This window comes from Cottoperca gobio, unplaced genomic scaffold, assembly GCF_900634415.1.
Source record: "Cottoperca gobio unplaced genomic scaffold, fCotGob3.1 fCotGob3_240arrow_ctg1, whole genome shotgun sequence".
NCBI classification, from domain to species: Eukaryota; Metazoa; Chordata; class Actinopteri; order Perciformes; family Bovichtidae; genus Cottoperca; species Cottoperca gobio.
The window spans coordinates 478,992-491,780 of NW_021166866.1; the positions used below are offsets into that span (position 1 = coordinate 478,992).

A 12,789-nucleotide genomic window follows, 5' to 3' on the forward strand; every position below is an offset into this window, starting at 1 on the left:
TGTTGAATAAAGATAATTTAGAAAATGGGCTCCAGCACAGTGCTGCCTCTGTATCCCCCCTGTTCCCTCCACACACTCGACTCCCCAAGGCTGCTCTGCTCATGTTTGTTTTGATTTTGCTCCCAGAATCGGGGTTGGGGGGGGGGGGGTGTTTGAAGGGGGCGGGGGTGGTTATGTTGGAGGACTTTAAGATGCATGGCAATGGTTAAGACAGATTGGAGCAGAGACAATCTAAGTAAACTAGAGGGAGTCGTGCTGTACTGTAGCTGAACGCCTCTTTGTTTCTCTATCTCCACGTTTTCATGATACAACTCAAGACGTTGGAAGAGCTTCAGGATTCCTGTGCTTCACGAGAAATCAGGAGACGCTGTGCAGATGTTCTCTCCAGGCTTGGAGATGTTGAAATGTGCCACCCATGGGTCACAGAAACATGCCTTTTTTTTGGCAGGATAGTGGCAGCCCCTCTGACCCGATCAGAGGGGCTGCCACTATCAGTCTGTTAAATGAACTTCACATTTAGTTTTGTTCCTTCTTGTCCTGGAGAACGCTTCACATTTCTCTTGCCACTGCACTTTTGTTCCTTTTGGACGTGACTAACATTTGCCGAGCAGGTGTACCCCTCACACCTTTGCTAAAAGGACTCTTTTACAATTTGTTAACAACTTGTAAATACCAAAGTAAGTGTGAAACAAGCCCCAAATGGCTGCTCGCTCTGAAACAGTTGCTTCGTGAGTTTTGCTCATTAAGGATTGTGAATATACTGAAAAGCCCTTTTGTCTCTCCGCCTTTCTCCTCTAAAAAATCACGGTGGTTTCATTACAGCTCGAGCCTAAATTGTAAGTAGAATACTGATTTGTCTTTTTGCTCGGTTAGCACAAAGACTAGACTGTTAAATTCCTCCCCAGGTTTCAGTTACACTGACCTAATCCCTTAAATATTGCACAGTGAAACATGGCTGCATGCAGTGCTTACTTTGGAGCCACTTGGCTGACTTGAGAATGACATCTTCAAACAATAGCTCTGCCTGCAGACGCCGGATAACACACCTTACAAAGGCAACGTGTAAATATGTATAGGTCAATCTAATACGGGGGACGTATTACTGCACTCTTCAGAAAGGACAAATCACATCAATACACAACTTTAGCTCATAAACATTTTATTATAAAACTCACCCTCCCACATGGAAGACATCACTCTGAACAAGATGAGATGAAAAACTCTAAGAGTTCGGTTTTGTGTGCACAAGATCTCAGCTACGTGTGTGTGTGTGTGTGTGTGTGTTTATATTGTATGTGTAATAAGTGACTGTGGGCAAACACTGGCTTATTTTACTGCATATAATTGTAAAATATATACACATTCTTCATATTCTAGCTTCATAATTTAACATTTAGCAACATTTTTCAAAACTTCAAGACAAAACAAAGATTAGTTTTGACACAATTTCAAGTGGCAAAGACACAAATTGGCAGCTTCATTACAAGTGATCAATACTAACAAACATTGTTTTTACTTTCCCTTTTTGCTAAACAGCTTAATGTGGATGAATGAAGAGGAAGATTGAATCCCTGGACTCTGTGTGGACCTCTGAGCTCAAACTGTTCCATCTGTCTCTGTGCATTTCTTTAGAAAACACTGTGATCTTCAACTCCTTCAACTAACATACATTCATTTCAGAATTCTGCTCATGAATAAGATCCTGTTGACACAGAGAACACTCACAAGTGTTGTTGATACGTATTCACAATAGGGCTGCAACTAACCATCGTTTGAATGATCGATTAATCTGTCTGTAAAATGTCAGAAAAACCCCCAAAGATATTCACTTTAATATGATATAAAACAGAGAAAAGCAGGAAATCTGCATATTTGAGAGGCTGGAAACAGCAATGTTCTGACACTTTTGCATGAAAAATAACTTTTAATCGATTATCGAACTAGTGGACTAATTGATTAGTCGACTAATCGTTGCAGCTCTAATCCAAAAAACTTACTTTATTTGTTAAATAAGCTCAAGAAAACTTATTGCAACAACTTTCGTTTGTTTAAAATCCTGCTCACCGTGCACAACAAAGCTGAGCGGTGTGAGGCTAGTGGACAAACTCCAGGGCTGAGATGTTGACCTGTTCGCACCAGCAACAGCTTTCCCCGGCTTGTTGCTTCAGTGTGAAAGCAGTAATAAAGACAGACAGGGGTCTTTTTAAGGCGTGAAAGGGGGCAGGCCGTAGAGAGGAGGGGGTGGGGGGGGGTTGTCTCAGGAAAAGTTCAATAAAACAATCTTATATGGGGGAGGGGCTCCAGAGAGTGCTGGAGAGGCGCTTCGGTTAATTTCACTACTTGATCCCAAACCCTTGCCTTGTCCTTTGACTGTTTCCACAAATATTTGAAGTGTGGTTGGTGCAACAATGCAGAGGCCCTGAAATGGAGAGCAGAGCAAACAGAGACTGGATGGCTCCAATGTTTGTCTAAGGTCTTAATAAAGCCACGCTCCAAGTACCATTGAAACCAAACAAACAGGAGCTCAACTTGGCAATGCCCTGCAACAAAGTGTGGTGTGGTTCACTTCCTCTCATCATCACCTGACTCTGTGTTCTGACACTTTTGTCAACAGGCTTCAAAAAGCAGCACTGCAAGGACATCTATGTGGGGGGGTGGGGGGGGTAAAGCAGTTTCCCTGAGTGAGATGTGCTCGGAGAAGAATTACTATGCAAATTGTACGGTTGTGGAAAGCATACACAAATCACTGCTGTGCTGACCGTCGCCCTGGAGCTAAAATGGAATAGCAGGAAGCCATGGGAGTGAACAAATAGCTTTCCTTATCCTGGAGGCCAGTGCTCTGTCACTGTGCAGCTGGACACTTGGCTCCCTGGAACAGAGATTATCGTTTTTCAAATCCAAAGTAGCCATTGTCTCAGTACAATATCAATGCCAGAGGGAGAATTAGGAACATCGTGCAGCTGGATAACCTCTGGGAAGAAGAGGCATTCACATACAACTCCTCTCTGTCATTTTTAGGGTCATAGTCTTCATCCTCGTAGATGTCATCCACATCAGGCTGGTCTGAAATAACAATGTGGTCTCCTATGGAGCAAAGTTTACTCATGTTCTCCTTCACCACTTCACAGAAAGGCCTCTCCACCCCATCGCAAACACAGCGGTTCAGCAGCATGCCATTTGGGATGAACAGCATCTGCTGAATGGTGGCTTTACACTTGGAGGAGCACTTCCTGCCATTGAACAGCTGCCCGCAGTATGACAAGTAGGCCGTGAGGGAGGTGTGGCATTTGCTGTCTTCCTCGCAGCGCTGCCGGGCCTCCATGCAGCCTATCCCCCCGGCATCGCTCGGGTGTCGCCGGGGGAGGCACGGCTCTATGGTGCGCTTGGCGGCGAGGCACTCCAGATCCTGTGCGCAGTCGCAGGTCTCCAGGTCCGGCCCGCTGCGGGTGTGATTCAGCCTGATCAGCGCGTTGATACAGTGGCTCGGACACTGCCTCCTCGTCCCCCTGATGTTACCTTCACACGCTGCTAAGTATTGACTGTATGCAAGATCGCACTCGGGCTCCTCGTGGCACCGAAGGAGCGCCTGCCAGCAGATTAGCTGGGCATCTAAGGCCACCAGCACCCATGGGAGAAGTGCCAGGGCGCTGCACCAACATTTCATGCTTGGATGGAGTTCTAGCTCGGTGACGTGCACTTTCTCCACCAGCACATTAGGATCAGGACAATGTACACACTGAATCTCACAGACTGGGCTTCATAAGTATTCCATACATGCGTTTTGCAACCAACCCAGTAGAAGAAAAAAACACTTGGTCCTTTATAAATTATCCTCGAAAGTGCTCGTAACTCAACTTGTCCTCCTCCTAGTGAGCTTTGCAGCAGAAGTCAGGATCTGACTCAGGGAAATCACCACGCGTGGCTGCAAAGAAAAAACAGAAACAGCGCAGAAACAGTCATTCCGGAAAGCATGTCCGTTCAAAAGTGGGAAATAATACTCCAAAGTGCAGCCCGGGTCTGCTCCATGCCACCGGTGCAGATATGAGGTGGACACTGAAACGCGCCACAGCGCTATCCAAAGTTAACGCGCACTCTTACCACAGTTATTGTCCACAACTCAGTCTGTACACTCATCTTTCTTGCCATTGTTACTTTCGACTCGTCTTCTCAACTCTGCCACTTTTAACATCCATCCACGCATTCCGATGTTGTTGTTTTCTTTTTGTTTAGTTGGAAGAGGTTTCTGCCTGTCGCGTTTTGTCCCGCTATGTGCGTCTTTGTCCCTCTTCTTGCTGTTACGTTTCACGGTCCGCCGAGCATTTCCCCACAACACCCCTCCTTCTGTGGAGAAAAAGAAAGAAAAGTTTTCCTCCCCCCCCCCCCCCCCCCTCTCTCTCTCTCTCTCTCTCACACACACACACACTCGCTCTCATTTACAATCCTGCCCACCGATTGGTCGTCATTGAGGAGTCAGCCGTGGGACCCAGTTCCAGGCGGACAGCAGCACAGCTCTGCACAAATCCTCTCACTACACGACGAGATAGGCTGGATATAAAACATGTTTATGATTGTCCTTGCATGAAACCCAGGATCTGTGTGGTCCCCTGTCCTCTCGTAGCAAAACACAAGTGGAAGGGGGGAGGCAGGGGAAGGGGAAAGGGGGCTTGCAAAACGCATTCCTTTGCAAGTAGCTCACATCTGCAAATTCACTGCTCCAACTTTCAGCGCGGAAAAACAAATGTGTTCCTTTAAAGCCACAGACAGAACAGCGGGAACCTCTGTGATATCTGCCTCTCCGTTGAGAGTTTTCACTCAATGGTTCTCGCTAATTGTCGCCCCCCCCCCCCCCCCCGTCCACTCCCCCCGTCCTGCCTCACATTCTGCATAGTTTTTTAAGCCCCGATTGATGGAGGAGAATGGGAGAGAATAGTATTTTCTGGACCGTTTCACCCCAATTGTGTCAGATTGGCCATGCAGTAGCCCAGTGTCTTTCCAGGCTGCAGATTGTCCACGCACTGCGGCCTATCAATAGAGAGAGGTTTCAGCATCAATATATTTTACAGCTATCCCCTTTCACTCCACACTTGAGAACTACCAACAGCCCAGGCTTTTCTGCCATTGAAATGCTAAATAACTTGATTTTGTTTTGTTTTGTCTCCACTGAGAAGCTGTGCCAGAGCTGCACAAGCTCCATAAAAGCAGATGGATGCCCGACCTGAGATCTGAGCACAACATTCACAGAACTGCAGCTCAGAATCTAAAGCAGGCATATCATTATTATTATTATTATTAGACCTACAGTATTCATGTGTATGAACTATCAGAAACCACAAATGACACCAGTCTTTGTTTCTATGAAATCACAAAGTGTGTTTTTATCTTTTATATTCATGAGGACACTTTATTAGGTACAGCTGTGGCATAAATTCTGCCTCTATAAAGTTTATAATTTAAGTTTTTTAATGACCAATGACAATATTTAGAGAGCAGGGCCGATATATAATAATGTTATATTGTTGTTGTTTGTTTTACATCTGATAAAATACAATCATTTAATAATAGGCACAAAGTTGCTGAACTTAAATATACATTTATACAACACTATTATTGTCTGAACTTTTTAATTTATTTTAAATTAAACAATAAATCAGCTAAAATAAAACAAAAAAAAATCTAAAAATAAATAATGTAATTAACATATTGTACAGGTGCATCTCAGAAAGTGGCCTCTGAGTGTATGTTTCCTGGTGGATTATTTAAATGTGTTGTGATGATCACGTATCTTCTAACTGACATGTCAATCATCACCTCAGCCTGTACCTGCACCCCCTCCTGTGTGTAGCTGCGACTGTATTTTGTCTCCACCTGGTGTTCTGGTTGCTGCAAATCGTCGCGGCTCTGAGCAAAAACCACACAAAACCGACAGGAAGTTCATTTTATCCTAAAAATCAATTTATTGCAGTTAAAACTCAGAAATCACTGAAAGACTTTCAGAGGCAGAATGAAAGAGATAATGTCAAACAAAGAAACGGCCAAAGAACCAGAAGAAGCTGCGTGTCATGGCAGACATCTCCTGGAACACAAGAAAATGACGTGTATATTATTGTTATTGAGTTGTTGAATTATTATTTCAAGTCACACACACACACACACACACACACACACACACACACACACACACACACACACACACACACACACACACACACACACACACACACACACACACAACGCAAGCAGTTTTCTTTATGGCTTCTGTTCCATCTGTTAATATGGTCTCATGTTCCCACATGACAGATTCTAGTAGCTCTGTTATAAAAGGACTTGTATGCTTTATATGATCTAAATGTTACGAATATATCTGTTAGCTTTCATTCAGCGAGGAAACTATTTCCTTTTTAAGATAAAAGATGTACTCTTATAAATACCCAAAGAAAGGCGGGGACAGATCTGAAATGAAAGCTGACATCACCTTCTGCTACATGAAATCAAACGGCGTTTATGGATATAGCACAACATCAACAACATCCCTCTCGACTCGCACGCGCCTTCACGTTTGGCTAGAAAACAACATGGAGTTACGCAGTAAAGCCCGCAGTGACTGTGTAACACTAAGACCAGCACTCTCAGCCACAGGACACGGTTTCTTTTTTTTTTTTACAAAGACACCACTTGACGTATCACATCGTAAACAACACGAATCCACCAGCACAAAACGGCACCACCAGGGGTCATTGAGACGGAGGACAGGTCAAAGGTCATGTGACAACACTACCCAGCGAGTTGATGGAAACAGAGAAGAACGGCCCGCAGTGGACGGTGTAGGCAAACAGCAGATACATTTACATCTTACACAACATGAATATCGGTATGTGGATTTATACTCACACCACAGTTAACACACTTTGACATATTTGTGCCATTTCCATTATGTTGTGTTTCCAACAAAGGAAACGACTTCTGAAGCATCTACATCTCTCGTCTGAGCAGCGTTCGCTCGATAACCTCTGGATGAAGCACAGAGTCGCTCCCTATGATGGTTACATTTCTTACATAGCACATCTTAGACATCATTGCTCACACATTATTTGTTGCTTTTAATAAAACTAGAAGTAAGAAATAAGAAGGCTTCGTCTTCGTGAAAAGTAGCTTACAGATGTTGGAGCTTTAAAGAAGACAACCTTGTACGGACGTCCAAGGCACGCTGAAGTACGAAGAAAGCTATTTAAAAAAGAAAAAGCCTCTATAATGATATGTCTGATAGGTCTAGGAAAAGACTTATAACTCAGATTAATGCAGCTCACAGGGAGCTTTAATCAGGGCACCGGGGGGCCAACATCAGTAAGCTACTTATGACAAAAACCTGCCTCATTTGTTGCTCTCCATGAATATTGCCCATCTTGTGCTTTTGTACGTGGAATATAAATCACCCCACAAACGGCTCCTTCGTCTTATTTTTCCTCAAATAAATGACAAATCTTCCCAAATTCAACACCACACACACACACACACACACACACACACACACACACACACACACACACACACACGGCCTCCTCACATGAGCCCTGTGCACGTGTGTTTTCATTTCACACACACTCACACACTCACACACACTCACACGCACACGTCTGAAACCTCTGCTGCAGAATCGTATTGTGTTATCACTGGTCACGTGAGGCACAGGGAGGGGGGGGCTTAGGGTATGAAGAGAGTAAAGGATTTAATAGATATTTCTCAGAAGACGAGCCGCTCTAAAGGCAGAAATAATCTCACTGGTTGAGTGCAGATGACATTCATGACTTCTCTGAAGGTCGACCTGAGAGCTAAGTGAACTAGCTCACCTCGATGACGTTATGGCAACAATGAATTATTTTCCCGTTAGAAACTCGAGCCCCAGATTCCAGCTTCCTCATCCTTTACTTTGTTCTCTGCAGGGCTTCTGACTGACTGTTATTATATATGTGGCTCTGCCAAAGACATTCTACTGAAGCTATGTCTACCTCCAGAGCAGCTCTGCCTTTTGAAAAACATTTGTACAAGTAACACTCTGATCTTCGGGGGACTTAGAAGTCGGCCACATCACATGAGACTGCAATTCTCCGTCTGCTTTTTGAGGTCTTCCAGTGTGGCCTGGGCTTTGTCCTTCAGCTGGTCGATGTCCACGTTCTGGATGTTGGACAGCTGGCCCAGCACCGACTGCTTGTGCGTCTCCTCCTGGTTGTCCTCAGCGATCATCTTGGCCAGCTCTGTGGGCAACACCACATCGTCCCCCGCCTGCTGGATCTGAGTCTCATCGACCTCGTTCTGAGGTGGACGCACAACAACACAACACATTTAGATTTCAAGCGTTTTAAATTCATACAAATAAAGTACTTGTGTGGATTTTACACGGAAGAAGTACTTTTATTCTAGTAAGAGTAGTAATAACACACGGTAGAAGTGCCAGGAGATAAAGTACTGATTATGGAGAATGGCACATTTAGGAGTAATATATTATATTTTGTAATTATTAATGCATTAATGTGTTTATCACTTTAATGTAGCAGCTGGGAAAGGTAGGGCTCGTTCTCATGGATTATTATATTTATATATTATTTTACATACTGCTTCGTAGCTTGTGAATTTCCCCATGAGGCCAGTAAAGCCTTATTGACTTAATATCATAATTATTTTATTGGTTATAGTTTGTATTGTTAATCTGAATCAAGTAACTGAAGCTGTCAGATAAATATTACTGAGTAAAAAGTGTGCGGGGGTGTGTGTGTGTGTGTGTGTGTGTGTGTGTGTGTGTGTGTGTGTGTGTGTGCATGTGGTGTGTGTGTGTGCATGTGCGTGTGCGTGTGTGTGTGCGTGTGTGTGTGTGTGTGTGTGTGTGTGTGTGTGTGTGTGTGTGTGTGTGAGTGTGTGTGAGTGTGTGTGCGTGTGCATGTGCGTGTGCGTGTGTGTGTGCGTGCGTGTGTGTGTGTGTGTGTGTGTGTGAGTTTACCTTCGGTAGTCTGTACTTGTCCCGGAAATGACTTCTGAGTGTGGCTCTCTCCGCTTTCTTCTGTGCAAAATTGGCTTCTCGTTCTTGTCTGCGAGAAAAGACAAAACATTTGTTTGGATTCTTTTATCCACGTCCCTCCTGCTCATTATCGCCATGTTGCCATCTCTGCTCTCAGTGCATCACAGGGCTCCTGCTGGACCTCGGAGGCCTTTGAGTTGAGCATTACCACGTCTCCTTTTAGCTGCAGAGCGTGGAGCCGGCAGAAGGTGGAGCGGCAGCAGCGATGCCGTGGGGGCAACAACAGGAAGAGATGTTCAGGAGCCCCAGATGCTGCATCCTGTCAGTGCAGCGCTCCTCTGAGGGATTCCAGTCCTCTCGGGATGTGGACGACTCGAGGTACTAACTCATTACTCCCCCACGTTTAACTGTCCTCCACACGTATCCTGGATTTACACTCTGCCTCCCGAGCTGCACTTAGATTCAACACTCACTTCATTGTCCCACATTAAAGGACATCCACTCATTTTATGCATCCATAAAACACAAAGTACATAGAAGAGGATTATAATACGACGTCATAATAAAACGTACATGGATGCTACAATAGATTAAAACCTAAAATAATGCTTACACTTATATAGTAAATAGTTGATCATCAATAAATAAATAGTTATAAATAATTGCCTTTTGGACATTCCTCTGACTGTTGTGCAAGTTTCTGCACAAAATAATATTTAATAATATTTATTTTATATATTTATTACTTATTTCTTCCTATTTTATTTCTCTTACTGTGTTTGTGTTTGCACCAGTTGTCCAAAGTAAACTCACAAACCGGATTCTGATCCAGATTTAGTGTTTTCATCTCACCAGAGTTTCATAACTGTCGTGCGTCTTTGCATCTTCATACACGCCTTGAATCTGAATCTGGGGGGGGGGGTACTGAAGCAATTCTTAAATTCTCCACATCCGTCTTGGGGAAACTAAATGTTGGGATACGTCTGATCTTTATCTGTGAGTCTGTTTTGTCTGTTAAAACTCACTCATGTAAACATGTATGTGAGGCCTCCAGCAGAGGGCAGACTGCAGGCTGCTGGCAAAGCTCTCCACTCAACTGTCACTTCAATATTTATGGCTTCAGTGTAGCTCATAATTGTCTCTCGTTAATTGCTAAATTTGCTGAAATGCCTCTAACGTCATGGGTCAACAACACGACATGAAGCCTAACAATCTGGCTGTAAGGCCTGACGCCAGACATCCCGTGAACACAGTGACAGAAGACCACATTGTGAGGGAATCAGTGCGGTATAATAAAATAATGACACTCTTCAAAGCCACAGAGGCAGAGGTTGTATTCTACGCCTAGAAGGATCAAATCAGCAGCAGAACGTAAAGGCGGGCCGTTGGGAGGAGGGGGGGTGGTGGTGGGGGGGTCTGGAGGACCACAGGCATGGTTTGTAAAGTGTTTGTACCCAATGTGTCAGAGGAAGGTCGTTGTATCTGGAGATGCAGCATCCGTGGGAGCCTGAGTTCACTTTGCATTAACATGAGTGGGCCAAACACTGAATGGCACTTGGGCCCATGCAGGGCTCACTTGCAGCCAATGAGTTGTGTCTTCCCCTCTCAAGGGCAAGAGACGGCCAGGGTTGTCACTGTGGCCCGCGTGCTGAGGGTGATAAAATGTCTACATGTGACATGCCAGTGTGAGCCCCCCCCCTCAACCTAATTCTGCTTTAATCTGAGGCAGTATGTGCTTCTCGTGATCTATGCTCATGTTTTGCACCTCTGACTAATAACTCACTTCCACTGAAGGTCACATTGTGACGGCAGAGCGTGAAGCATCACACCGTGCCTCCTGGAGAGCTCGGTGGGCTGAGCCGAGCGTTAATTCTGCCAGAGTTAGGACTTCACTTCCCACTCGGGCTTAAAATGCCTGCCCATAGTACCGTGAGGATAACAGTGATCAGGAAAAGGTGCCAGGGGAACCAGTTGGCTAAACGGCTCCTCCTCCAAAGAGCTGCTGATGTCTACAGTTTGTTGAGAACACAATCAGAATCTAACATTTCTCTGTGATTCTTTATTCCACATTATGTTAAGTTCTTCTATGACCAGTGAACGTCTGATACGTGATGTGGAGTCCTGCTCGAAGGGAAGCATCACACTAATCGATAGTGAGCTGCTGTCTGCCGGGTGAACTCTGTTTGCTAAATGACCTTGTTGTTACCTTATAATGTCGCTCAGTGCGCTCAGGAGACATGACAACATGTAAATCAGGAAACATTAGCATGTACAGAATGACATTACAGGTCAGACACAGAGCACTGATTTAAACATGAAAGCAAGCATGACATACGAATGAGGAGCACAGCTGAGTTCACAGCTATGAATGCATCTACAATAAAAAGCTAAATTATGATATAATAAAGGTCATCCTGAATTTATTTTATCCACTTTTTTTGGCTGCCATTCCTGAAGGAATCACAAACATGTAGTAACCAACATGTGATTTATAAAGAGAAAAATTATAATTTAATATGAGTTTATAGGTTCGTCTGCCCTCCATAATATCCAAATAGAGGTTTTTAATTTACCACGCAGTCTGACTCATTATTCAGCCGCACGCACAGAAACAGGCGCATGTTTCGCCTCAGGCACGAATCCCTGTAGATATTTCCGTGGAAGAATGATTCCAGGAAATCCCAAATTAAAAATCGGCGTTACACAATTTGCAGAAGCTAAGAGACGGAGAGCTCCCTGGGCGAGGGGAGCAGCTGTGCGTGGAGCGCTCGCGTTATTGCATTGATGCGTAAAAAAGCGCACGGCGCAGTGGGAGCGCTCTGCTATTTGGAGAGAAAACCGCACTGTTTAAACATGCCACACTGTAGGTTTCATCACAACTTTTACAATCACAAGCTTCAATCAATGCCTTACTTTTCCTCCTCTAACTGTTGCTGATATTGTTCAAATTCCTCTTGAGTCATCCCCTGCGCGGCGGCGTCTGTTTTCTCTGCTTCGGGTTTCTCCTCCGTCAGTCCGCCTGTCAGGTTCTTCAGCTGTCCTCCCACCATGTTTTTTACCATGAAAGCCATGGCTGCGCCTCGGAGAGTCCTCTATTTGATCGGCTGAGAAGTTGAAGGCTTTGATGCGCTCTTGGATAGAGCGGTGGATGAATATCCGTCAAGTGACGCTCAAATCAACGCGCATGTAACTTTCAAAAGGCTCGGTGGGAGCAATCAAACCGGGGGGGGGGGGGGGAGGGGGGGAGATGACTCCACCGGCGCGTCGGAAGCTGGCAGTTTCAGCACCACTGGCCCTGGACAGCTCCGCGCCGTGAAGGATGGAGAGGATCTGCTCAGTTATGAGTCAACAAGTTTGGCGCTGAACTCTACCAATCCTGTGACTCCGTCCGCAGCCACCACTCCCTCCACCCAATCCCAGGCACCGCCGGACTGGGTGCACTTGCATGGCGCGCGTCGGCATCGTGGGCTGCTCCCGTGATTCGCCGTCTGATTATAACTCACGATGGAGTCGGGCAGGACTCCGGGGGGAACAAACAACACGTGACGAGCCTCAGTGTCTCCTGGCTGTTTTTTGGTGCCTCTGTCTCACTCAGGGTCATCTGTGCGCTGGAGCCGAACTCACAGTTTGTCAACACACAAAGAGCTTCCTAATTGCAAATGAGTCAAAAGGCTGTCTATGAACCCACGGCACGAGCTCGGTTTATTGACTTAATCACTTAGAAATGATGAGTCGCCGCTGTCTTCACGAGTAGTCTGTGCTTTGTGTACACAACACGCTCA

The 12,789-nt window shown here is 45.1% G+C and overlaps 2 protein-coding genes across 2 annotated transcripts; both read right to left on the bottom strand.

Moving 5' to 3' along the window:
* Positions 1 to 1,154: 1,154 nt before the first annotated feature.
* LOC115005014 (growth arrest-specific protein 1) lies at positions 1,155 to 4,318 on the bottom strand. Its single transcript, XM_029426787.1, has 2 exons — positions 4,099 to 4,318; positions 1,155 to 3,922 (listed from the first exon to the last, which is right to left on the bottom strand). The coding sequence occupies exon 2, from the start codon at positions 3,662 to 3,664 to the stop codon at positions 2,915 to 2,917; it is 750 nt and encodes a 249-aa protein (XP_029282647.1). The 5' UTR covers positions 3,665 to 3,922; positions 4,099 to 4,318; the 3' UTR covers positions 1,155 to 2,914.
* Positions 4,319 to 5,930: 1,612 nt separating this feature from the next.
* On the bottom strand, positions 5,931 to 12,391 carry cplx3b (complexin 3b). The gene is made up of 3 exons (XM_029426786.1): positions 11,921 to 12,391; positions 8,990 to 9,077; positions 5,931 to 8,307 (listed from the first exon to the last, which is right to left on the bottom strand). The coding sequence occupies exons 1-3, from the start codon at positions 12,076 to 12,078 to the stop codon at positions 8,083 to 8,085; spliced, it is 471 nt and encodes a 156-aa protein (XP_029282646.1). The 5' UTR covers positions 12,079 to 12,391; the 3' UTR covers positions 5,931 to 8,082.
* Positions 12,392 to 12,789: the final 398 nt, after the last annotated feature.